The sequence below is a fragment of the Arachis ipaensis genome, chromosome B8 (genome assembly GCF_059453495.1).
Source record: "Arachis ipaensis isolate K30076 ecotype BB chromosome B8, ASM5945349v1, whole genome shotgun sequence".
In the NCBI taxonomy this organism is placed as follows: Eukaryota; Viridiplantae; Streptophyta; class Magnoliopsida; order Fabales; family Fabaceae; genus Arachis; species Arachis ipaensis.
The window spans coordinates 133,561,224-133,587,817 of record NC_142443.1 but is presented as its reverse complement, the minus strand read 5'-3'; the positions used below and the strand labels follow the sequence as shown (position 1 = coordinate 133,587,817).

Here is a 26,594-nt window from a genome sequence, read left to right as displayed (position 1 = left end):
TAATGAATGATCTTCTGTCTCACTGACCAGTGAAGATCAATACTATTTTATTTATATCTGACGTTGACAAGGCTAGAGGAGTAAACAGAACAGTGTTCTATTCACGCCCATAAAAGTCAGATTTTAAATAGAACAACGAGAACAGGCAAATAAGTGAAGAGAAGATTTCGAGAACTACAAATCATAGGACATATATATTCTTCAACGTTTTTACTGACAAACTTAATCCAACACTAAAATGAGAGAGTAAACAGATACAACAGCAACATAACAAGGCATATTCAAGATTTTATTTATTGACCCAAAAAAAAGCTTGATATCAAGCATACATTCAAAGGCAACATAAGAGGAACTCTTAAACAATTTGTATTATCAACATTACAAATTTCATGGGATTCAGCAATAAGTTACAATAAAACGATGAAAATAGAAAAAATTTCATCTAATATTAGCTGCCAACCTTGTATAACCAATGTGGACTCTTTGCATAGAAGATCATTCCCAGAGCAAGTATGCCAGCAGAAAAAGTAGATGCCCCGAAACAAACCCGCCACCAGGGGCCCAAAAAAGGTCTATTTAACATCGCGTATGACTAGTAATAAGTATAAAATATGATTTCAAATTTAAATCATACCATCCAGAGATTTTTTTACAGGGATTCCAATCAATAAAGCTCCCAATATGCCAAGGCAAGTTGCAATCTGGATTAAGGTTCCATAGGTTCCCCGTACAAAAGTAGGAGAAGCCTACCATCCACCAAATATTGTGATCTCACGAATAATCAAGTAAATTTTCAGCCTACTCAATTATGCAGATGCAACCATATTCATACCTCTGTCAAGCAAAACACAACTAACACATCAAGCACAAAGTGAACGGGTACATTAAAACATTAAACCTATCAGATTTAAAGTTATCAGATTACAACTTAATAGAACCCTAAAGCTCAATTTGGTTTTTAGCTTAGGAATTTGGTACATTTTTTAGTGAAGGAGTCAAAGGAAGAGGGAACAAACATACCTGAGCATGCAGACAGCGACGGAATGGAGCAAATGGCGGCAACTCCTCCCCCTGGGCCACTGGCATGCGTTCTCTTCTCCCTCTCTTCTTCAATGGTGAGGCGACGACGACATTGGACGATGACGGCGTCGATCTTGACAACAGCAGTGACGTGCGATGATCCCTCCAGCGACTGCGTGGATTACGGTGGCCCCCCTCTCTCTCTCCCTCTCTCTCTCTCTCGCGTTTGGCTGGACGACGTCCCTCTCTCTCAACATCTCCTCCCTCTCCTTCTCGATTCTGACAACGACGACGTCGGCGGCGACGGCGACGGCGGCACCCAGCCTTGCCGGTGCCATCACCTCCCTCTATTCTTCTCCCTGCGCCCTCGCTTTCTCTTTTCTTCCTTCCTTTCCTTCTTTCTTTCGAACCGTGGGTAAGGGGATTAGGGGGTAATAAGGAGTGAGGGATAGGGTTATGAAGCCTAGCGTGTGTTTTGAATTTTAGGGTTAGAATTGATAATTTTAATCAAATTAAGGTATAGAGTATTAATTTAAGATTTAATTTAATTTTTTAAAAAAATTTAAAAATATTATTTAATTATTAATTTGCTAATTAATTTTTAATTAAGTATTCTAATTTAAAATTTTAATATTTAAATTAAAGCATATAAAATTTTTATTAATTTTTAATTATTAAAATTTTTAAATTTTAAATATATGAAATATCCAAAATTATAAAAAATATATAAGAATTTTAATTAATTTAAATTCAAATTATCAAAACCTAATTTAGTTATAAAAATATTTTTGAATAGTAATTAGGGTTAGGATTAGGATAATGTAAAAATTTTTATAAAATTAGAAGATAGAATAGTAATTAAAAATCAATCATAATTTACTTAAATTATTTTAAAAATATAATATTTATTTGTCAACTTACTAATTAGTTTTAAATCTTAATAATTCTTATTTATAGAATTATAAATTTTAATATTTAAAATAAATCATACAAAATTTTTATTAATTTTAAATTATTAAATTTTTATATTTTAAATATATAAAATATCCAAAATCATAAAATATATATAAGAACCTTAATTAGTTTAAACTCAAATGATCAAAACCTAATTTAGTTAAAAAATAGTTCTTGAATAGTAATTAAGGTTAGGGTTAGAATTACAATTAGGATAGTGTAGGAATTTTAATAAAATTAGAAGTTAGGTAGAATAGTAATTGAAAATCAACTATAATTTGTTTAAATTATTTTAAAAATATAATATTTATTTGTCAACTTACTAATTAGTTTTAAGTTTTAATTAATTTTTTAATTTAAATTTAAAGTATTCTATTTAATTTTTTTATTTATAAAATTAAATTTTATATTTTAATATTTAAATCAAATCATATAAAGTTCTCATTAGTTTTTAATTATTAAAATTTTTAAATTTTAAATATATAAAATATTTAAAATAAAAAAAAATATATAAGAACCTTAATTAATTTAAACTCAAATAATCAAAATCTAATTTAGTTAAAAAAATTTACTATAAAAGACTGTGACCATAAACTCCTTTTCGATCACCCTTTTGTAAAACTGTGACCATAGACCTTTTAGGTCAGCCACTAAAATCGTGAGTATAGACCCCTTTAGGTCACTCTCCAAAACTGTGACCATAGACTCATTTTAGGTCACCCTTTTTCGAAAAATCGTGACCATAGACCCTCAAAATTGTGACCATAGAAACCTTTAGGTCACTCTCCAAAACTGTGATCATAGACCTTTTTAGGTGACCCCCGAAAACTGTGACCATAGATACCTTTAGGTCACTCTCCAAAATCGTGACCATAGACCCGTTTAGGTCACCCTCCAAAACCGTAACCATAGACTCCTTTAGGTCACTCTTTCGAAAAACCGTGACCATAAACCCTTTTAGGTCATCCCCCAAAACCGTGACTATAGACCCTTTTAGGTCACCCCCTAAAACTATGACCACAGACCCCTTTAGGTCACCACCGAAAACCATGACCATAGACCCTTTTATGTCATCTTTTCGAAAAATCGTGACCATAGACCCTTTTAGGCCACCACCAAAATCGTGACCATAAATACCTTTAGGTCATCCCACAAAATTGTGACCATAGACCCCTTTTAGGTCATCCCCAAAACCGTGACCATAGACCCCTTTAGGTCACCTCCCCAAAACCGTGACCATAGACTCTTTTAGGTCACCCTTTTTTATAAAATCGTGACCATAGACCCTTTTAGGTCACCTCCCAAAACCGTGACCATAGACCCCTTTAAGTCATCCCCTAAAACCGTGACTATAGACCCCTTTTAAGCAACCCTTTTTTAAAAAACCATGACCATGGGCACTCTATGGTCACCATTTTTTTAAAAACCGTGACCATAGTTTTTTTTTTTGTCAGGGTAAAAAACCGTGACCATAGAGAGTCTATGGTTAAAAGCAAAAAAATCGTGACAAAAAAAATTGTGGCCATAGACCCAAAATATTATAGTGTTAAGAGTAATAAATTTTGTAGTAATAAACGATGAGTTGTACAAAAAAAAGTGTTGAAGGAAGTCTTATGAGATTTTTTGAGCAAACCTAAACAAGTAATTGCTCTTGGTGAAGTTCATGAAGGTATTTGCGGTGCCCATCAAGCGGGAAAAAGAATGAAATGGGTGCTTCGACATGATCAGGTATTTTAGCCAACAATGATTAAGGATTGTATAGAATATGCAAAAGCGTGCCAAAAATATCAGAAACATGGTGTAATACAACAAATACCTACTTTTGAATTACATTCGATTATAAAACCTTGGCCATTTAGAGGTTGGGCTTTGGGTTTGATTGGAATTATTCATCCTCTATCATCGAAAAAACATAAATTTATTTTGATAGCAATTGATTATTTTACGAAATGGGTTGAAGTTGTTCTTTTGATAGAAGTTAGTCAAAATGAAATCATTGACTTCAGTGAGGAACATATAATTCATCGTTTTGGAATTTCTCAAACTGAGTACTGATCAAGGTACCATGTTTATTGACCAACATATTAAGTATTTTGCAGCATCGAAAAATATAACTATGGTGACTTCGACCCCGTATTATGCGCAAACAAATGGCCAAATTGATACTGTGAATAAAATTTTAATTAATTTAATTAAGAATAAAATTGGTCCAAAACCTCGTACATGGCATGAGATATTAAGCCAAGTTTTATGGACTTATCGATATTCACCAAGAGGTTCGACAAATACATCTCCTTATAAATTGGTTTATGGCCATGATGCGATGCTACCTTTGAAAATCAATCTTAACACTATGAGAGTGATGAGGCAAGATTAATTATTTGCCAATCGAGGATTATTGGAATCTAATGTTTGATAAATTAAATGATTTAGATAATGAGCGTGTTTTGGCACTCGATAATCGTATTCATCAAAAAGAGAGTATAACTCGTATTTATAATTGACAAGTGAAAGGAAAGGTGTTTTGCATTGGTGAGTTAGTCTTAAAGGCTATTTTACCATTAGATAAGAAATCGAAAGTTGATGGAAAGTGGTCCCTTAATTGGGAGGGGCCTTTTCAAGTGGTCCGTCTATATTCGGAGAAGGCTTATAAAACTACACATATAGATACTGGTATTGAGGTCAAACGATTAATGAAAAGTATTTAAAACGATATCGATACTTTAAAAATAGTACTTGACATCAAAGGTAAAGTAATAAAGCTAAAGTTCCAAAACATCAAATTTATAAGAAGCGAGCAAAAAGAAAATACAAAAGAATTTGGTATCCTAAGCCTTCAAAGATAAAGCTCTAATAATTCTTCCAAGTCAAATCGAAGACGTACTCTTTTTTCGTCATAGGAACTGTAGATTCTGATTTCCTCATGCTCTTCAAGTTGTATCTTCTCATACTTTCTTCTAATGTTGTCTCAAGTGATTTCCATCTCACATAGTTCTCGAAATAGGTCTTTTTTTCCTTCTTCTTTAGCTTTTAGGTAAGGGCCTTCTAGCAAATCTTCTTCTTCACGAATTTTAGCAATTTCTCTTTCAAGTTCATCTTTGCGTCGAGCTAGTTGTACTCGAGCACTGGCGGCATGAACAACATTTACTTCATAATTTTTGTAACTTTTTTGTGTTGATACATAAGAAGTTTCTAGTTGCGTCGATTCTATTTTAATTTCTGCCATGCTTTTCTTGAAGTCACTGAGCTTGTTGTGAGAAATGAATAAATTGTTGGTAACTTTCTCGAATATTTTTACCACTTTGGAGAAGCTGAAAGAAATTTGAGATTCAAGGGAAGCACTCAGAATATCATAGAATATAGAGTTTAAGTCATCTCGATTTACCCATTCATCAATAGTATACTTCAGAAGTTGAAGAAGAGCTTGATCCCTTCGTTAGCATGAGGAGTTAGTTCTTTAGGGAGCCCGTGTTAGCCGGAATTAAGGATTTTAAATTTCTATTTTGTGAGAAATATTGGACATGGTAGATTGTGGTTGATGGAGGTTGATGACTTGATTGAGACTGATCAGAAGCATGTTCAACTTGATTGTCAAGATTTGGTGTAGTATTGGTTTTTGGACTGGTGTAAGAAGTTGTTTTCCCCATTTTGTTATCTTTTTCAATTGGGTTATCTTCTTTAGAAGGAGAAGAAATAAGGGAGAGATCGACATTGATTCGTTGAGGAGAAAGTTCTTCCGTGACTTGGACTTTTGAGAGATTTTCTTGATTTGGTTTATTTGGAGAATTTCCCTCTTCGACATGCTAAACAACTTCTTTGACAGGCTGAATGACTTCTTCAGGCTGTTCAGTTTGTTTAGTTTGTTCATCGGGCTGTTGGTTTTCTCGATCAGTCTGCAGGTAATGTGATATCACGTAGCCACTTGACCAAGAATTTGAAGAATTTCCTCTTTTTTCACCGACAGGAGCTTTTGTTGTCGAAACAATGGTGGATTCTAAGAAAGTATTTTAATCTGAAATGGTTTAATTTCAAAATTCAATTTTACTTTTAGTTCACCGTTACAGTTATTTGAAAAAAGAAAATTGATAGCACACCTCTACTTTTTGGGGTTGAGAGTGTGATGAGTGAGTAGAGATTTTTGAAGTGCTACTAGAATCTGACGTACTGAAGATGGCGGAAGAATCATTTGAATGAGTGGGGGTCTTTTTTGGAGAAGACTTGGTGGATTTATTAGATGACCCTTGAGTAGAAGAGCCTCCCTACGTTAAAGTTTGAAAGTTTTTCCAAAGTCTAAGATGAAAAGCTAATGATATTGAAATTCATATAAGAGAATTAAAATTTGATTAAAGTTGCCTTGTTAGTTGGAGGAGCTTTTGTTGAGTTTGGTCGTGCTTTCTTTCCTCGTCGAAGTTTTGGTGACTCAGCTTTTCTTTTGGAAGATTTCTAAGCAGGTATGTCGATGGTATTTAGGAAAGTCTTGATGATCCCTTTTGAAATGTCATCAAGAGATTGATTATAGCGAGAATAGTAGTAATCCCACCATTCGACAAAGGATTTGGTAACATAACAGCTTCAAACAAAGTTGAGTAGGAAGTAGTGGCTTCGATTTTTCTTGTTGCACTCAAGACATTTGTCAATTTCTTTCTTTTTGTTGAAATTTATTAGGCAAGGAGGAGGAGGCTTGCTTGGAAATGGTGTTGGGATGACTTGAGAAAAACCCATTTATTTTGCAACGTAATGCGTAGTTTGAAGAGTGACTCAAAATTGTACTTTTTATACTGAGAAATTTCTATCAGGATTATTTGGATGGAAAAAAAATTAGACCACATAGAATCATTTGTGTGTTGTTTTTTCTTTTTCTCCCCTCTTCGAACAATAGGGTGTCGAAACCAGGTTGGTCCACATCTCCGACTGACAAAGGGAGCAATCTCTAAATCTTCATTTTGGAAATTCTTACATGAATGAAGTTTTGAGAAAGCCTCCCAGAAAAGTTCACTAGTGGAATGGGAGTTAGTAAATTTGGTTGCAAGCTGACCAATCAAAGTCCTTCAATGCTTTGTCTTTCATAAGAAGCAATCCCTTTTGTGTTTCATATATTTTTCAAAAATGGCATTCAACCATAGTTGCAGCAGCCAAAGGGGACCCAGCATGATTAAGGATTTTCTTCGAAGGCTATCAACCATTTGCCCCAATTCATCATAGAGATTACCTAGAAGCAACTTGGCCAAGCTAAATTTGCGATTTTCATGAATCAAAGCATCTAATGGAAGAAATAGCTTCGACATCGAGACATTTCTTGAACAAAATACAATGGCATTGAGCCAACAGTATAGAAAAGCAACATGTTCGTCATTCGTAATTGGACTATTATCAACTCCCATATTGTACTTGATAAATTCCCCATAAGAGCTTTTTTCAACAATGTGGTATTTTTGTTCAGCTTCCATATCAAAAGTAGCTGTGGACCCAATTACAGAAAGCCCTGTAATAGCTGCCATATTGAAAAGTGTAGGTCCGATCATGCCACAAGGGAGATGAAAATTGTTAGTAATTTTATTGCAGAAACATAGTGCAGCCCCAAACATCCAATTATGTGTTTTTGAGGGGAAGTGGAAAAGTCTAAGAAGGTCATAAATCCCTCAAAATTTCCATCCTTCCCTTTTTCAGAATCCATTCTTCGGTACCAATCGAGGAAACTTGCATTCTTAAAAGAGATTTTGGGGTTATTGCGAAATGATCGTTTGTTGTCAACAAAAGGGGCTACAAATAGGTCGTCTTTAATAAGCAAATACTGACTCTCAATACTGGAAAAATAGTGAAAAACCTTTTTTGCTTGATCGGGGGAATTCAAAGGACTCAAGAAGCAATGAAGTTCATTTTCGACAGAAAAGAGAAAAAGGATCTTATTGTCGTTCTTTGTGTCAATTGGATCCTCAATTATTGTATCTGCTGCGTGAGATAGTATTTTTAAACTTGAATGTTCAAAAATTTTGGTGGTGGCTTGTTCTTCTAGTTGTTCGGTAGTTTGTTTTCCTTTAACCTTGGCTAAGGATTGGAGCTCGCAAGAAAGGATGATTTATCTATTTCTGTGTAACAGAGGAAGTAAATTAGGTTTTTGAGAGAAGTTTGTTTAATGAAATTGGAAAAGAAGAAATGTATGAAATAAAGCATATAAGATAAAGCAGAAATCTACCAGGATAAGTGAAGAAATATGGAGAAGTTGGGAGTTTGAAGTTGCTTACAATGACTATGTTAGAGGAAGAGCGTGAAATAGAGCGGTAAAACTCTTTTAAAGCTTTGTTTGAAGACGAAGGCTTTTGGATTTAAACTTATAATTTTCTTGAAAAAGTAAAGTCTGAAGAGAGAGAAGATGGTAATTAATGAGAAACGTGCATTGTGGGTGTATTATTTAATGGAATCATGGAGATCTGAATAGTTAAGAGACGTTTAAATTGAGTTACACACATCCTTAATTAATTTTAACATTTAAGAAATTTCTTTCATTTAGGATTAAACGTTTTATCTTTAGGATTATTTTCGGTTGACGCGTTAGTTCTATCGGGACAATTTGTTAGTTGAATAAAATAAATTATAAATTGAAGATCGTGCAATTGGCGTTGAAGATTGTACATGATAAATCATGTTGAGCGTGATGAGTTTTTGTCGAAATAAGGTTCTCGATAGAAGAAAGGTATTTAGTTCGATTAGGTTTGTCTCGAAGTAAAACAGAGCAGTTGAAATGGTGTTAGGATCGATGGTCAAGACAGCTAGAGATGGTTACACAATACATGTATCTAGCAGATATAGTTACTTTTTAGATTTTGCATATGAAACACGTGATGAAATTTGATTGGTTGAAGAAATCTATAAATATACAAGATTCATAAGAAACATGGGTTAAAATTCGTCTTCAGAAAACACTCTCGCATACTCATATCGTCAGTGGCTTTTTGAGTCAGTCAAGAGCTTTTTTTTATAAGATTTTTTCCATATTTTTACTTTTCATTTAAAATTCCGTGTAGTTTTTGCTTTTTTCAATTTACTTTTTTATTGCAAAGTCTTTTCCTTTTCTTTAAAATTTTGCATTGTCTTTGAATTCAAAATCCTTCGACTATGTTAGAGGTATTTTATTGCTTTCTTTAAATTCAAAGTCATTTACTTCGCTATCTGGACTTTTAATTTCAAGCAATTTAATCTTAATTTACATTCCAAGTTTTTCCTTTTTTATTTGTCTAAAAATTGAATCTTAGGTGCACGTTTGAAAACTGGTACTTGTTTAAAAGATGAATAGATTTCGCTCCCAAATCATTAGATATCAAACCAACCAAAATTTACGAACAATCTGCATAACAGGTACGCTCTTTATTTGTGCTAACAAAAAAAAATACTCATTCTTGTGACTTAAAACTGAACTAATTTCATCGGCTTAAAATTAAGGAGAGTAGGTAAATTTAGAATACTAGGACATAATGAAAAAAAATAAGCACATAATATTACAACTACATCGATAGAAGCCTACAAAAAAAATGTAACACCCTAATATTCAAATCCTTATGCTCGAGTCATAAGTCAATGATATTATAGTGGTACGACTCTCAGGTGGATTTTTAATATATAATATAAGTATAATTGAAAGGAGTATTAATCGAGAAGCCTGAAAAGAGTAAAAATAAAATCGCAAAACCGTATCACTCACGTATCGTCAACTAAGAGATAAGGCGTGAAGCCGAAAGTGATATAAAGATAAAGGCTTAAAGGAGAGTAAGAGAAAGACAGTATATAAATATTTAACATAAGTAAATAGCCACTAGTCGCGACCCGCGAAGTTTAGGCCTGCTAGGGTATAGTATAACGGTAGTTGACAACAGAAACTCCTAATCTCTCCCATTTCAAACATGAAAGCCTCTATTGGCAAGTTCAAAAGAGTTCAATACATAATATAAGCTTTTCAAAATAAAGGTGGAGAGATTCTAAGCAAATATAAAATAGAGAATATAAAGATCTTCGCCGCCGCTCAGATGAACCACAGCTCACCTCTTAGTACCTGGACCTGTATCTGAAAAACAAGAGATATATACGGAATGAGAACCCCCGACCCATGAGTTCCCAGTATGGTAAAAGTGTCAAATAAATACAATACATTATAATAAAAACTCACTAAGCATCCTAATCTTTCTTTCACCAAATATTCATCCTATGTTCTCGCTAATCCATAAATAGGCAACTGTCATAAGGGATTGCTAAGTCTAATTCCTTTTCCTCATGTTTCTCAACTCTCTCTAACTCTCCAACGAATCAGAATCAGAGTCATAAACAAAACCATCACCAGTTATTCTGTCTCAGCAATTCTATATCAATATATCATATCCTCACTTGGAGCAAGTGAATTCACTTCACTCCATCTACCCAGGGAGCTCAAATTATCTCATTCAATAATCATCATCATTATTCAATATCATTAATTCATCTCATCAAGAACTGCCCTCAACGTCCACCGACACCAGCATGAGGGACCTCTCGGTTGTACAAACATAAGCAATACAGGCAAGTAATACACAATTAAAGTACAAGTAGAACAAGTAGCACATAATCAGGTAACATAGCATACATGATATAGCAGTCCAAAACAAGTAGGCAAACCCAAACAATTCAAACATATGCAAATGATGAATGCCTGCCCTATGGCTGATGATATCATCTGTCGGTTATATAGCCAACCCGACAAGTCTTGGTAGCTATAGCTAACCATTGGACTATCCCTCTGTCGTGCATCCCCAACTCGAGTTATTCTCAATCATAATCATAATCATAATCATAATCATACGACACCCACACTGGTCTTTATCCATACAACACCCACATTAGTTAAACACGGGGGCAAGCTCATCCGGAACTTTCACAGTGTCTAGCCACACTTACGACATAGGGTCAGCAGAGTATCGAGTCTCAACCTGGAGCACGTGGTGGCTAGTCACTGCTTTCATCCAGCGAAACTCGTATCTCAGATAATCATTCCACATTCATTCATAACATTCCATAATCATTCATCATGACCATATCGTCATTTATACATCACATGATTGCACATTTTTACATCACCCATCATAACCCGGGGCAAGTGGGACGAAACCACAACCCTTGCGTCCACCCGAGGAGCCTCTATACTAACCAACCTAGAGCAAGTGGGGCGCAACCACAACCCTTGCATCTACCCAGGAGGTACGTTCTCATATGCCCAAGAGGAACTAAGGAGGGGATCCTAACCTCCCACCATTTCGCTGGGGGAGATTTTACAATACCAAGAGGAACAAGGAAGGGGATCCTCACCTTCCTTCATCTCTCTGGAGTAGCACTTCCGAGAAAGAGAGCTCGAGATAAAGCAATCATTCAAAGCCATATTCTCATTTCCAGCCATAAATCAATATTTATCATAGCCATCCGGCTCATGGCATAATCTATAACCAGCCAATAATCATTATCAAATACAGCCAGTTGGCTCACGGCATACACTGCACTCCCATCATCACCCTCAACAACTCATACAGTCATAATTAATCATAACTCATCATTAATTCTCCCCTTACTTCGTCCCCAAGTTCCCCTTACTAAAAGCATATTCCACAAACCAATATTCATTATTCAATTCATCAAATTCTCAACATACCAAACATACAAATTCACACAATCCTCAACTCAATCATCAATTTTCATTACATAACAACTATACATATTAGTACCAACCATTTTCACAATCCAAACTTAATCCTAGGGGCATCTAGCCTAGGAATTCTCATCACACCACACGATACTTAAATGAAACTTAAACTGTACCTCTTGTAGCCAAAATAATTGAGCTTCTTCTTGAGAGTCTCCACCAACCTTTAGCTCCAAGCCTCACCAAGGCTCCACCAGCAACACCAACCTCCCAATTGTGCACCAAAATCACCAAATACACTAACATAACCAATTTTACATATATATATTAACCTAGGGTTCATGAAAATGATAAATCACAAAGGTTAGAGGGTTCCTTACCTTAACCCATGAAATTGGCTGATGGAACTCACCAACGGCTCATACTAGAGCACTCCTAAACAACCAAAATCACAAGATTTCCTCAAAACCCAAACTAAATTCAAAATATAAGAGGAAAATCGAAACTTGGAAGAGAAGAGTTAAATACTCACTACAAAACTTAGATAGACTCGAAGAGGAAGAGAAGAGCGACGCGTGGCTGCAAACCGCTCGTCAATCGGAGTTTCGGAGAGAAAGTTATGGTGATTTGAAGTTTGGAAGGCTAGGTTTCCTTCCTCTCTTTTCTCTAGCCGCCCCTACCCTCTTTCTTTAGGGTAAATGAGCTGAAATGCTCATAACTAATGTTTATATATGTTGGGTCTTGGGCCCACTTGGGCCCGATTCACTTATTTTTGTTCATTGGCCCAATTTTGGGCCAAAACCTTTAAGATTAGCGCTTTAAATCGCATTTTAAATATTTCTATCTTCCCTAATTATAACTCCTAATTTCTTGGCCTTATTCACTTATAATTAATTTTTTCAGCTGCAATACCAGACAGATTTCAGCCGGTACTACCGGTCAAGATTCCAGTGCGCGTTTTTACGTAGAAAACTATGTTTTCCAACTCAGAAAAATTCACTGAATCCAAATATCATATTTAAATTATCAAATTCTGATTGTTAGATTTTCTAACCATATTCACTCCTATTTAATTTATTATTTAATTAATTACGATTTGACCGGGTTTTACATTCTACCCCCCTAACAAAAATTTTTGCCCTCGAAAATTTCATCAGCCACCACGAGTACGTGAGCGTAGTCTGCCCTCATTTACAACGCATAGTAGTTCCAAGGTCTTTTTACTCTATGCGCTTCCGTTGCCGCGCTCTGATTCCTCTCTCTCCGATGGTCTCGATCATTCGTCCAACACCGACCTATAGCCTCGTTCGTTAATTTCATCATTTCATCAACTCACATCTTATTAAATCTCAAATCATGTCATCAATAATATTACCATCATCCTTAATCATAGTCACCATCTCACGTCACTATAATCAACCAAAAATCATCACCATACCTTAATCATACTCCATCTTTATCCTCTCTCTCTCTGTCAAGCCAATTACCACTAATCACAGTTCAACTCCAAGCATAACCTCCAGACTTACGTTCTTATTTCCAAACCCTCGAATTTCTATATAAATTTCTGTTTTAAAGTCTTGACTAATTAATCAAAACTCTCTTTGTTTTTAGAAATCAAATGAGTTTGAAATGACAAGTTAACAAAATCATAAGAATTCGATTTTCTTTAATAATCTACAAAAGTATTCGAAACACATCTCTTTTGTTAAAGTTACTCAAATCAAAAATCATTTTCAAAACCACAACCAACACTCTTTCAAATTGTTGGAAAAATTTCGACAGCCCCTCCCCTAAAAACTGGAGTTTGCCACCCGTCACGGGTCCCCTCAAACTAATCTCAGTACAACATCAGCATCTCAAATTAATGGTTTTCAAATTCATCTTTCAAAACCAATCATTATAAATCTCAATCTAATCCAAGGCCACTGTGACCAAATATCATAATACTCATCTCTCAGACACGACGACTTGCATTCACTCATCATCTAAATCCAATTACGCATCAACGATCATTTTCTCATCCATTTCAGAACCATCAAAGTTCATAGCCACCATTTATCCCAATTATCTAGAATCATTATCTGCATTAGTTCACTAACCTTTTAAGTACTCAAAGCATAAAGCATTTCTAATCATACCCTACTATTCCTTATTATTACCATGCTATGCTAACGCTTTAGCAAGCTTCCGCTGCGCCACTCTGATTTCTCGTCTAGTACTAATCTTATCACTTATTTCCTCAAGTACTAAACCACAACTTAGCATGACTGACATTCACTAAATTTCATCTCTGATAGCCAAAACCAAATACCAACTTAATTGTACTTTTAACACATTGTTACCGATCTTTCACTTATCTCTTCCCAAACCGTCGGATCTAGCGGTATCCCCCGTCGTCGTAGTGAACACACGACCTTGTTGTTAGCCATTGGCAGTATTCCAGTTGACCTGCTCAAGACGGTTCCAGGACATGTGTCCAGCTCCTCTACAACAATAGCAAAGTCCCAATCCAGCTCGACATGGAGTTCCGGATGGCAGCTTCCACATCGCCTACAGTTATTCCATTCTAAGGTTGCTTTCCATACCTCATCCCTTGGTAATTGTTGTTATTGTTCCCTCGGGGATTGTCTAAAAAAAATCTCTCGTATAGAGATTTGGTCTCGTCTTCACTCACCCATCAAACGATGAGCAACTAAAGGTTGAATCTGCTCTATTCTCTTCTCTCGCAGTTCACTGTCATTGGGTTTCGAACAATAACTCCGTACAGCTCTCAACACTTCCGATCCCTTAGATATAATTCAACTCGTTTCTGCTGTGTCACTCTTATTCTTAACTTTCAAGAGCCTAGCTACTCCTCTAAGTTAACTAAACATTGTTCTGTCTCAGCAACTAATAGTCCTCGACTAATCGTCGACTTGGACTTTACGATTATCAACACTTGTCATGCATCACGAGCGAATATTACATATTAATGATATGCAAGGAAGTTAGAAATTCAACTACTAGTTTACAATTACCTCGGGTATGAGAATTGAATTCGGTTGCATCCTGGCCTTCTCTGTAGGGACAATTCCAAGACATATGCCTTGATCTCCCACACTTGTAGCATACACCTAACCCCAATCGGCACAGCCTATTTGGGTGATGACTTCCACATCCCTGAAAGCTCGAAACATCTGAAGCAGCCGCTGTCTGTTTACACTTACCGTTCCCTTGGGACTCCTCATTCATTGCAAAGTTATTTCGTACTTGGGGAAAGTATTGTGTGTATCATCTCGCCTTAAACTCTCGACCCCTTGGTGTGAATCCTTGGTTGTGCTCCCTATGACTTTCTTTCTCTGCAGCCACCTTTTTCGTACACTCTTCAGCAACTTTGCTCTTATTCTTCCTTAAGCGTAACGCCATAGCCTTACATACTAAGCATCCGATGAATCCCATTTATCATAACTACATGCACAAGCCAACCAATATCAAACTCAGCAAAGTCCAATCCCAATTCATACTCTACCTACCTCAACACTTAACAATTCGCCATCTACCCAATGTTATTCCAATTCACATCCTAATTATTAAAGGCCTATAACATAAGTTTTCTGATAATTAGTCATTTCTCAATTCCTACACAAGTGTTCAATTTCACAAACTTTCATTTCCATTCAAATCCAACTATTCCAATGTCAATTACAAGCCTCTTCTGCTCTAAATCATCAGATTCCAATCAACTCAAACCTAATTAAACAAATCGTTCGAGCAACCATTCACCTCTAAGTATTTCACCCAACAATCCAAAATCAACACATCATTCTCACATATACCACTGCCAAGATTCCTATCACGGCGCTCCATCACCGGTTCGTTCTTAGGAATTCCTCCCCGATTACTTCATTCATGTCCATGAGACACCATTTGGGTCTTGTTTACACTAGACAAGCGATATCGAGGTGATCAGACTCAATATCTCAAGTTAAGCGCTTCAAATTACCAAAGGTACACTCATGAACTTCATGCTAGACGTATCAACTAGATACCCTAACTAGCACAGGCACAGACTCAGAGTATGCATTGAAGCATAAGCAGTTCCATCCCTCAGGCTCACGAGGACGAACTGCTCTGATAACATAATGTAACACCCTAATATTCAAATTCTTATGCTCGAGTCATAAGTCAATGATATTACAGTGGTATGACTCTCAGGTGGATTTTTAATATATAATATAAGTATAATTGAAAAGAGTATTAATCGAGAAGTCTGAAAGGAGTAAAAATAAAATCGCAAAGCCGTATCACTCACGTATCGTCAACTAAGAGATAAGGCGTGAAGCCGAAAGCGATATACAGATAAAGGCTTAAAGGAGAGTAAGAGAAAGACATTATATAGATATTTAACATAAGTAAATAGCCACTAGTCGCGACCCGCGAAGTTTAGGCCTGCTAGGGTACAGTATAACGGTAGTTGACAACAGAAACTCCTAATCTCTCCCATTTCAAACATGAAAGCCTCTATAGGCAAGTTTAAAAGAGTTCAATACATAATATAAGCTTTTCAAAATAAAGGTGGAGAGATTCTAAGCAAATATAAAATAGAGAATATAAAGATCTTCGCCGCCGCTCAGATGAACCACGGCTCACCTCTTAGCACCTGCACCTATATCTGAAAAACGAGAGATATATACGGAATGAGAACCCCCGACCCATGGGTTTCCAGTACGGTAAAAGTGCCAAATAATTACAATGCATTGTAATAAAAACTCACTAAGCATCCTAATCTTCCTTTCACCAAATATTCATCCTATGTTCTCGCTAATCCATAAATAGGCAACTGTCATAAGGGATTGCTAAGTCTAATTCCTCTTCCTCATGCTTCTCAACTCTCTCTAACTCTCCAACGAATCAGAATCAGAGTCATAAACAAAACCATCACCAGTTATTCTGTCTCAACAATTCTTTATCAATACATCATATCCTCACCAGGAGCAAATGAATTCACTTCACTGCATCTACCCAGAGAGCTCAAATTATCTCATTCAACAATCATCATCATTATTCAATCACATCATTAATTCATCTCATCAAGAACTGCCCACAGCGTCCACCGACACCAGCATGAGGGACCTCTCAGTTGTACAAACACAAGCAATACTGGCAACTAATACACAATTAAAGCACAAGTAGAACAAGTAGCACATAATCAGGTAACATAGCATATCTGATATAGCAGTCCAAAACAAGCCAAACAATTCAAACATATGCAAATGATGAATGCCTGCCCTATGGCTGATGATATCATCTGTCGATTGTATAGCCAACCCGACAAGTCCTGGTAGCTAACCATTGGACTGTCCCTCTGTCGTGCATCCCCAACTCGAGTTATTCTCAATCATAATCATAATCATACAACACCCACACTAGTGTTTATATACACAACACCCACATTGGTGTTTATCTACGGGGGTGAGCTCATCCGGAACTTTCACAGTGTCCGGCCACACTTACGACATAGAGTTAGCAGAGTATCGAGTCTCAACTTGGAGCACGTAGTGGCTAGTCACTGCTTTCATCTAGAGAAACTCGTATCTTAGATAATCATTCCAAGTGACGCCCGCGCGTACGCGTGGGTGCGGGCACAAAACCAGCACAATTCTTGGAAATTTTGGCTGGGCAACTGATTTAGCCCATCGACGCATACGCGTGGGCCAGGCGCACGCGTGGGTAGCAAATATTTGAAAATGACGGGTGCGCGTCGGTCACGCATACGCGTGGGTGTGCGTTCTGCAAAAAAATTTACTAAGTTAAAAAGCTGAAAAATTTCATTTTTAAACCTCAAACTTCCACCATACATAACTTCTTCTACAAAATTCCTTTTTCAACCATTTCTAAACCGTTGGAAAGATCTTTGAATAAAATTTCATAAAATTTCATTTTTTGAAGAATTCCGAACCCCTTAGACTGAGTTACGGTCCGTCAAAGTTGGTCAAAAATCAGTTTTTATCCCAAAACTAGAAATCACCAATTTTTCTAATATTCACAAGCCAAATTCATTTCCGCTCATCCAAATGACCACAACCCAACCACATTCACATGATTACACTCAACCAAAACAAACCTACCTCCTCTACATAATTTCATCCAAAACTATCAAATTCCACACCTTATTTCCTCAAACCTTATTATTCAATAACCAAACCAATTATTCACATATTCAATAACTAAAATCCATCCAATCTCTTATATCATCACACAACACACATATCAACTTACCTCCTTTACCTCTTTTCGACCTCCGGCCCAAATTCACGATTTAAAAGCATATTCCACAAACCAATATTCATTATTTAATTTATCAAATTCTCAACACACCAAACATACAAATTCACACAATCCTCAACTCAATCATCAATTTTCATTATATAACAACTATACATATTAGTACCAACCATTTGCACAATCTAAACTTAATCCTAGGGGCATCTAGTCTAGGAATTCTCATCACACCACACGGTACTTAAATGAAACTTAAATCGTACCTCTTGTAGTCAAAATAATTAAGCTTCTTCTTAAGAGTCTCCACCAACCCTTAGCTCCAAGTCTCACCAAGGCTCCACAAGCAACACCAACCTCCCAATTGTGCACTAAAATCACCAAATACACTAACATAACCAATTTCACATATATGCATTAACCTAGGGTTCATGAAAATAATAAATCATAACAGTTTGAGGGTTTCTTACCTTAACCCACGAAATTGGATGATGGAACTCACCAATGGCTCATACTAGAGCACTCCTAAACAACCAAAATCACAAGATTTCCTCAAAACCCAAACCAAATTCGAAATATAAGAGAAAAATCAAAACTGAACAGAGGAGAGTTAAATACTCACCACAAAACTTAGATAGACTCGAAGATGAGGAGAAGAGTGACGCGTGGCCGCAAACGGCTTGTCAATCAGAGTTCCGGAGAGAAAGTTATGGTGATTTGAAGTTTGGAAGGCTAGGTTTCCTTCCTCTCTTCTCTCTAGCCACCCCTACTCTCTTTCTTTAGGGTAAATGAGCTGAAATGCTTATAATTAATGTTTATATATGTTGGGTCTTGGGTTCATTTGGCCCCAGTTCACTTATTTTTTTTCGTTGGCCCAATTTTGGGCCAAAACCTTTAAGATTAGAGCTTTAAATCGTATTTTAAATATTTCTATCTTCCATAATTATAACTCCTAATTTCTTGGCTTTATTCACTGATAATTAATTTTTTCAACTGCAGTACCAGACAGATCTCAGCCGGTACTGCCGATCAAGATTTCAGTGTACATTTTTACGCAAAAAATTATGTTTTCCAACTCAAAAAAATTCACTAAATTCAAATATCATATTTAAATTATCAAATTTCGATTGTTAGATTTTCTAACCATATTCACTCCTATTTAATTTATTATTTAATTAATTACGATTTGACCGGTTTTACAAAAAAACACAGATAACATTAAGACTCAAAAGCTTTGTAAACAATAAAACATAGATTATCAGTTTTGCTTTCACCTTACAGAAACTATGGCTTCTGTGGAACCTCTTCATCTTCAAAGGTAAATGACTCTTATCTGAGAAAATGCTGGCTCAGGCGGGCTCTCCGACGACGAAAGTCATGAACATTGTAGACTCACATTTTTCTTTCCTTTAAGCTTTACTCTTCTCTTCTTTTCGATTGTAATCGCTATTTGAAAAAAACATCTTTTTTTCTTGACTTATTGTAGTGTGTTGTCTAATTGGAGGCCACTATTATTTATTTTCTATCACTAAAATAAAGCCTATTTTTTTGTTAAAAACAAAAAGAAACACAGACAACAAAATCAATCAGAAAGTACGTCCGCAAAGTAAGTTTTGCAAAAAACGAAATATATCTATATTATTTAATTAACGATTGACTTTCTAAGTCTTCCAATTCATTGATAAACAAATTCGCTTAAACACATTTTTGACGTTAATATACTAAAATCAGGCATAACAATAAAATATACATTAAAAATAAAATAAATTACACATATATATATATTTTTACATAAATATATAATAATTAATTTTAGTAATTAATTTTAATGTTCAAATAGTATTTTTTATAAAATATTGGCCGTGGAAGAAATGTCCATAAGCAAGGACAATAATTGAATCAAGTTTAATATCATAAATCTACTGAATGGATGAGTGGTTTTCAAACTTTCGTAATAAGGTATTGGTTGTTATGGTGGTTTTAATATTCGTGAATATGCTGCAAATATAAAGAATAATAGGGATATTTTGACCTTACTCACGTTTAGAAAATTAAACACGCTTAAAAGTCAAGAAATATAAGGTTGAATAACATACACGTTTTGGTCATCTTTATTTTTATTAATAATGTTTGTGGAATAATATCTCGTCACTCATGAATTGTGAAGAAAGAATTGTCAACCAGTTTGGAAAATGAACCAAATACCTGGTTTTGAAAAGGCCATAGAGATTTTCGCAAGGAGATTTTAAAGTTGGGACACTCTATTATACAGATTAAAGTGGTATAGAGAGAAAAAATAAATTTTTTATAGTTATTTTTTATTATTTTACTATTATTCAAAGTGTAGGTCCTACTTTTTTCAATCTCTTTTTCATCTCATAAAAAAAAATTTGTAAACTTACATCTTTACCATATAATTCACCTTTAAAATTTCATTATATAATTAATGTCATTGGGAAAATATAGATTATCAGAATATGAAAGTATTTTAGGTTTTGCTTTTTAAAAAACGCTTTTATCTTTTAAAAATTATAAGTATAAATATATAGTTTTTGTTATTTATTTATCAAACACAAATGAAAAGTACAAGTACATACAAAAATTGAGAGAATTCATTTCCATAAAATTCAAAATGTTCTAACAATAATTTGTCCTTGAAGTGGAAAAAACTAATTTCAAAGATGAACCAATTTGTAATAAATTTAAAAACCTGCAAAACCAATACATTATGGTAATTAATTTTTATGTAAAGAAACACACTCTTGAGAAATCAGGTGTCCATCAGAATTTTCAGAAAAATGCTTAATTTGCTTAATTAGTTTCCTTAAAACTTTATTCTAAAATTTTACCAACACTTAATTTTATAATTCAAAACCAGGACAGTTAAAATCAAATTGATCAAAACCTAATATAGTATTAAAGTAAGACTCTATAACAAAAACATTTTGTAAAACAATCTGTTAAACAAAAACCATTTCTGAAAATAAAGTTCTTATGCCATATGTCACACAATTAATTAACTAAATATGCTTTTGGAAAGAGTTGAGATGCTATTTCCATTTCTAAATCCATTTAGACCGAAGCCCTTAGGCCTTAATCGAATTATATTCAATTTGGCTCTTAAAATTTAAAGTTGAAGTCAATTTGATCTTTAAAATTTTAATAAATTTAAATTAAATCCCAAAATTTTTATAATTATAACTTACATTAACTTTTGAACTAATCTCTATTGACGACGTGTTGATTTAATATACGGTAAAATTTTAAATTGGTTCCTTGCGATTAAGTGTAATTTTATTTTGGTCTTTAAAGTTTAAAGTGTCATATTTAAATAAAAAAAGTTTCATTTAATTTTAACTAGTCCCACCGTGAGGTCAAAATTAAATAATTAATGGAATGTTCTACATGATAGCAGTACAAAAATAAGGTCGATAATTTAAAGAATAAGTACAAGCTCCAAAGGCACAAAATCAATTGTGGATGCATCAATATATTTATTTATTATTCTCCTTAGTTCTATAGAAAATATTTCATTTAAATTGTAAGAAAAATAATAAATAAATATATTGATGTATCCACGGTTGATTTTGTGCCTCTAAAACTTGTATTTGTTCTCTAAATTATCAATTTTGTTTTTGTATTACTATCATGTAGGAGATTTTTTGTTAATTATTTAACTTTGACCTCACTATAAAACTACATTGAAACTAAATAAAAATTTTTTAGATTTAAATACGATACTTTAAATCTTAAGGACCAAAATAGGATTACACCCAAAGGTAAGAGACTAATTTAATACTTTAACCTTTAATATATTAACTTGTGATTTAAATTATTCACCCAAATTATATGTAATCAAGATTTATTATTAGAGCTCCAAAAGTTTAATTGTTACTTCTAGAACTATAAAATTTTCAAATTTGTTATTATTACCTTCATGAGCTGTGAGAGAATTTATAACAGAGAATGAGAGACTAGGGATGTCAATGGGGCAGGGCGGGGGCGGGGGATGCCTCCCTGCTCCCTATCCCCGCCCTCAGATTTGCTCCCCATCCCCGCCCCATTCCCTGCCGTGGGGGAATATTGCTCCCCATCCCCATTTCCCACGGGGCCTCATTCCCCGCGGGGACCCCATTCCCCATGTACATAATAGTTATAACTAATTATTAATTTCCATATGAATAGAGCTGCAAGTATCTATATTATACAAAAACTGCAAGATTTTATACAAAAAGTCTAAATGACACGATGGTGACTTCTTTCGAAATAACGTAATGGGGACGCAACGACGAGCCAAAGGATAAAGTAGTAGACGAGGTGGGAGACGCGGCAACAGAGAGGAGAATGGACACGACGGTAGAGTTACGAAAAGGAATGCCGCAAAAAAAATTACGACGCGGTAAGGGTGATGGCACGGTGAGGTGTGATGATGCGGTGAGAAGGGTGACGAGGGGGTGGCTACAGAGAGGTTGGATAAAGTATGAACTGCCTTAGGAATCTCTGAATTGAAGAAGGGTTATGCAAATAAAGATTAGGAGTTTTGGGTTTCTATATATATGTGTGTATGAGAAATCTCTAAAAAACATATATGAGAAATAAACTATTAAGGATAATTCAAGGAATTCATAAATTTCGGGGAATAGCGGGGACGGGGCGGGGATCCCCGCTCGGGTCCCCGCGCCTGCTTCGGGGGAATTTTGTCCCCCATCCCCATCCCCGCGGGGAAAATTCCCCACAATCGGATCCCCATTCGGGGCAGTCCCCGCAAGGATCCCCGCGTCTCGGAGAATTTTGCCATCCCTATGAGAGACCATGACCACTCAAATATTTTATAAAATAATTAATAGTATTTTTATAAAAAAATATTATAGTTCAATTAGATTAGTATTTTAACTTTAACCTAAAGCATTCTCGTTCAAACTTCACTTTTTATATTTGTTGTAATATTTACTTTTAAACCTTTAATAATTTGGGCTGAAATGCAATTGCCTCTCTTCAAAAAAGGAAAATTCTAACACTTCATTGTTTCAAACCAAAATCAAAACACACAAAAATATTATAAAAATTTATGTATTTTTATTTATTTAATTTAATATTATTTTATATTTTATTATTTATTTAATTTAATTTTTTATATTATACAAAAATATTAAAATATTCAATAAATATTAATATTATTGTATTTTTATAAATTGATAAAAAAATTTGTAAATTATAACTTAAGAAGTTTTAATCTTTTAATCTATGTTTTGAATTTAAGCAGTTATATTTTTTTATCATCTTTATTAAATTAGATAATTTTATATTTATTTAATTTAGCATTATTTTATATTTATTGATTTTTTTAATTAAATGTCTTTAAACTAAAAATAATATTTAATAAATATTATAAATTTCAAATCATTCCATACTCAAAAAATATCATTATAAATTATTTTATATTTTTTATTCATAAAATTATTTATTTATTATCTTATTAATAACAAACTTAAAATATAATTATATTTATGAATTTTATTTTAATATAAATATTATTATGTAATTTTTATATTAAATTTGTGGTCCCTCAAATTTTTTTTTTAAGTTTTGCCACTGTTTATGAGAATATTGGAAAATCAATTAAATTTTTAAAAAATATAGTAGATCTTAATCATTTAAAATCTTAGCAAAAAACCTAAATCTTAACAAATTATATAAAAAATTAACATACTATTTACAGAATTAATTCAAAAATAACATAAATTATTATTATAAATTTTGACAGCCAAATTAAATTAATTATAATTTTAAAAATTAATTTAAATCTGACCTCAAATTTTAAGATTCAAATTGAGTATCAACTCGATTTTAACCATATTTTATAGCCCCCACAAAACAATTGAGAAACCTTTTCTACTAACCTCCAAGACTTTCAATTTTTTCCCCCTCCATCATAAAGTAATAGGTAAGACTTTTTAGTGGGAGAAGCTAAAGATTCCATTCTTCCACCACCACCTTATAATAATAATTTTATAATCTTATAATAATCATTCCAGTCAGAAGAAATTTACATTCAAACCCCGCCACAATTGAGATTCTTTCTCTTTTTTTTCTAACAAAAAGAAGCCTCACCACTATCACCTAGTCTTTTTTCTTTTTCTTTTTCTAATAATCGAACCTTACGTTGACCCGAATACCAAACCCACTCCCGCAGAAGAAATGTTATCCTGCATCGCGGTCTGAATGGAGTGACGGTGCTCCCCTTCGTACGTCACGATCAGCATAGATGGATCATCTGGTGCGCGCTCCACGTGTTTCCTCGCCGGACACCCTCTCACAGTACTGCACTTATAATAACCCCTGACCCACAAAAATTGAATCAATGTCAGTTACTCACCCTTTGACAAAAGTCAACTCAATCAACGGTCTCAAATGATTCATGATACTCACCTTGGGTACGGCGACCCTTTGATCGGTTTCTGACCGTACTTCCTCCATGAGTACTCGTCCGCCGGAATATCAGCTATCTTTGAACTAATTGCCGGCACTCTTATCGTCTTCTTAACCCTATTTTTCCTGAAAAAACAAATCAAATAATTTCGTTAGCAAAACATATGAAATTTTTTAGTTAAATATATACGCTTATAATATAATACAAATAGAAATTTAATCTTTTTTTTATATCAGAGATAGAAAAACTTGATGCCACAATCTCTTAAATGAATACGAAGACGCTATACCATTTGAATTATATCTAGCGCAATAGAAATTTAATCTATACACTTCTTAACATATTCTCTCACATTCTTAATTCAATTGCCGACATTTCTTTTAAATTTATTTTAAAAAAATATAATATTTTTATGTCCATAAATACCGTAGTCTTCAAGAATAAGACAACTCTAAGTTAAAGGAATCCTTAAAGAAAAAATTATTGTATACTAACACAAAAATAATCTGTTGTGATAATGCGCTAGAGTTTGATAAAACGAAATGGGGGCATGGTCAAAGAGTCCAAAAGAGAGAAATAATAAAAAAGATAAAGTCTACGAGGGTTAACGGGTAGTAACGACAAAGTAGAATCAGGGCTGTGTTTGGTTGAGGTTCCGTTTTCTTTGTCTTGTTAGGGGACAGCGTTTCTCAAAAATCGGCAATTGACAAACGCGGTACATGACAAGAACCCTATCTTGTCACTCTCATCACGCGTGCCACTGTCACAAAATTTAATACTAGTGCTACTTCCTTTAACTGCACCACTACCGAAATCGTTGACTTCTTGAAATTAATTCTAACTCGTCGTTTCGCACCGAGTCACACCAACCGAGTCATAATCATCACTTTCTCAACTCAAACTCGTACTCGTAACCGTAACCGAAACGGTAAAAAAATTGGAAATAATAATAATAATCATAAAAAAATAAATAAATAAAAGAAATTATACGCTGCATCGCGGCTGTTACCTTCGCTTGATGCAGTGGCACTTGCTGGAAGAACCGGAGACCTTGCCGGATACATCGTCGGAGTGGTGGTCGTGACACCTTTTCTTGACCGGAGCCGGAGCCGGCGCCGACGACGAGAGAGGCAATTTCCCGGCAGGGTTGAGAAAGATCGAGGTTCCGAGCTTGCCGTTGGAGACGCTGCCGTCGCCGGTGATGGCGGAGGACATAAACGACGAGTTCGACGAGACGCTAAACGTCGTCGTGTCCTTCGAGAACTCCAGCTCCATGGATTTGGCTCCGGCGTTGTTGGATACGTTGGTGAGGAAGCTGTTGTTAGGTTTGGTGAAGTCAAGAGTGAGAGTCTGCGGCGGAAGAAGAGGAGAAGGGTGGTGTACGGTGACCGGAGCAACCGCAAGCGGCTGTGGCTGTAGCTGTGGCTGTGGCTGTGGCTGCGAGTGCGGCGGCGGCGGGGGAGGAGTGAAGGTCGCCGGAGAGAAGGATAAAGTGTCTGAGGAATTTGAAATTGGTGCACGGCGGAAGCGGGCGCGGCCGGTGCGGTTAAGTAAGGAGATGAGTTTGCGGAACTTGGAAACGGTGACGTTTGTGAGGTCAGTGGTGTCGTTTTGCGAAGGGTTTGAAAGAAGGCGAACGAGGTGCTCCATTCCCTTTATGCCCTCGGATGCTGCTTCTTGTATGGCTTTGTTATTTGGGTCGTCCATTTTTGGGAATCCCATTAACTCCACTGCCATTCTTCTTTACCAGTGAAGATGAAACTAGGGACAAAATGGTAAAAAGAAATAGAAAGAAAGAACCAAGAGTCAAAATGGTGGGTTTGTGTTTTTGGGAAGAGGAAAAGAAAAGAGTAAGGGAATGCGGTGGGGATGGCGTATTATATACCGTAGTTGAGGGGGTTACTGGTTGAATTGGTAAGAAGAGAGAGAAAGTGAGTGTTGAGTTGTTCTTGGTTTGGGTTTGGGTCAATTTTTTAAGAGGGAAATATCTTTGTATAGATGCTGTCATTTTTAAATTTGATATTGTCATTTTTTAAATTGTCCTCTATTATTATTATTTTTTTTTTTATAATCATAAAAGTTCATTATCAGAATAGTTTGGAAATAATATTGAAAAATGTTAGAGGATTAATATTTTTATTTATTTTGTATTTAAATTAATATTAATTATTTTCTTATTTAAAGTATTGTCTCTCATATGGTTCAATAATATATGAATGAAGAATAATTTATCAATTTGAGAATAATACTACTTTATAATTTTATTTAGTATTC

General features: G+C 34.8%; 1 protein-coding gene and 2 long non-coding RNA genes across 4 annotated transcripts; all 3 read right to left on the bottom strand.

Annotated features, from left to right (window-relative positions):
• On the bottom strand, positions 1–1,446 carry LOC148549923 (uncharacterized). Its single transcript, XR_015896627.1, has 2 exons — positions 1,021–1,446; positions 1–834 (listed from the first exon to the last, which is right to left on the bottom strand). It is a non-coding gene; the product is annotated as an uncharacterized LOC148549923 (long non-coding RNA).
• A 14,768-nt stretch (positions 1,447–16,214) lies between these two features.
• LOC148549922 (uncharacterized) lies at positions 16,215–19,340 on the bottom strand. 2 transcript variants are annotated; one of them, XR_015896763.1, is made up of 4 exons: positions 18,513–19,340; positions 18,361–18,415; positions 18,157–18,279; positions 16,215–17,401 (listed from the first exon to the last, which is right to left on the bottom strand). It is a non-coding gene; the product is annotated as an uncharacterized LOC148549922 (long non-coding RNA). The 2 variants fall into 2 exon arrangements; XR_015896762.1 differs by having other exon boundaries at positions 18,157–18,261.
• Positions 19,341–23,872: 4,532 nt separating this feature from the next.
• Positions 23,873–26,287, bottom strand: WRKY11 (WRKY DNA-binding protein 11). Its single transcript, XM_016315742.3, has 3 exons — positions 25,330–26,287; positions 24,320–24,445; positions 23,873–24,229 (listed from the first exon to the last, which is right to left on the bottom strand). Exons 1-3 carry the CDS (start codon positions 26,055–26,057, stop codon positions 24,049–24,051), a joined length of 1,035 nt encoding a protein of 344 aa, XP_016171228.1. The 5' UTR covers positions 26,058–26,287; the 3' UTR covers positions 23,873–24,048.
• Between the last annotated feature and the right edge of the window lie 307 nt (positions 26,288–26,594).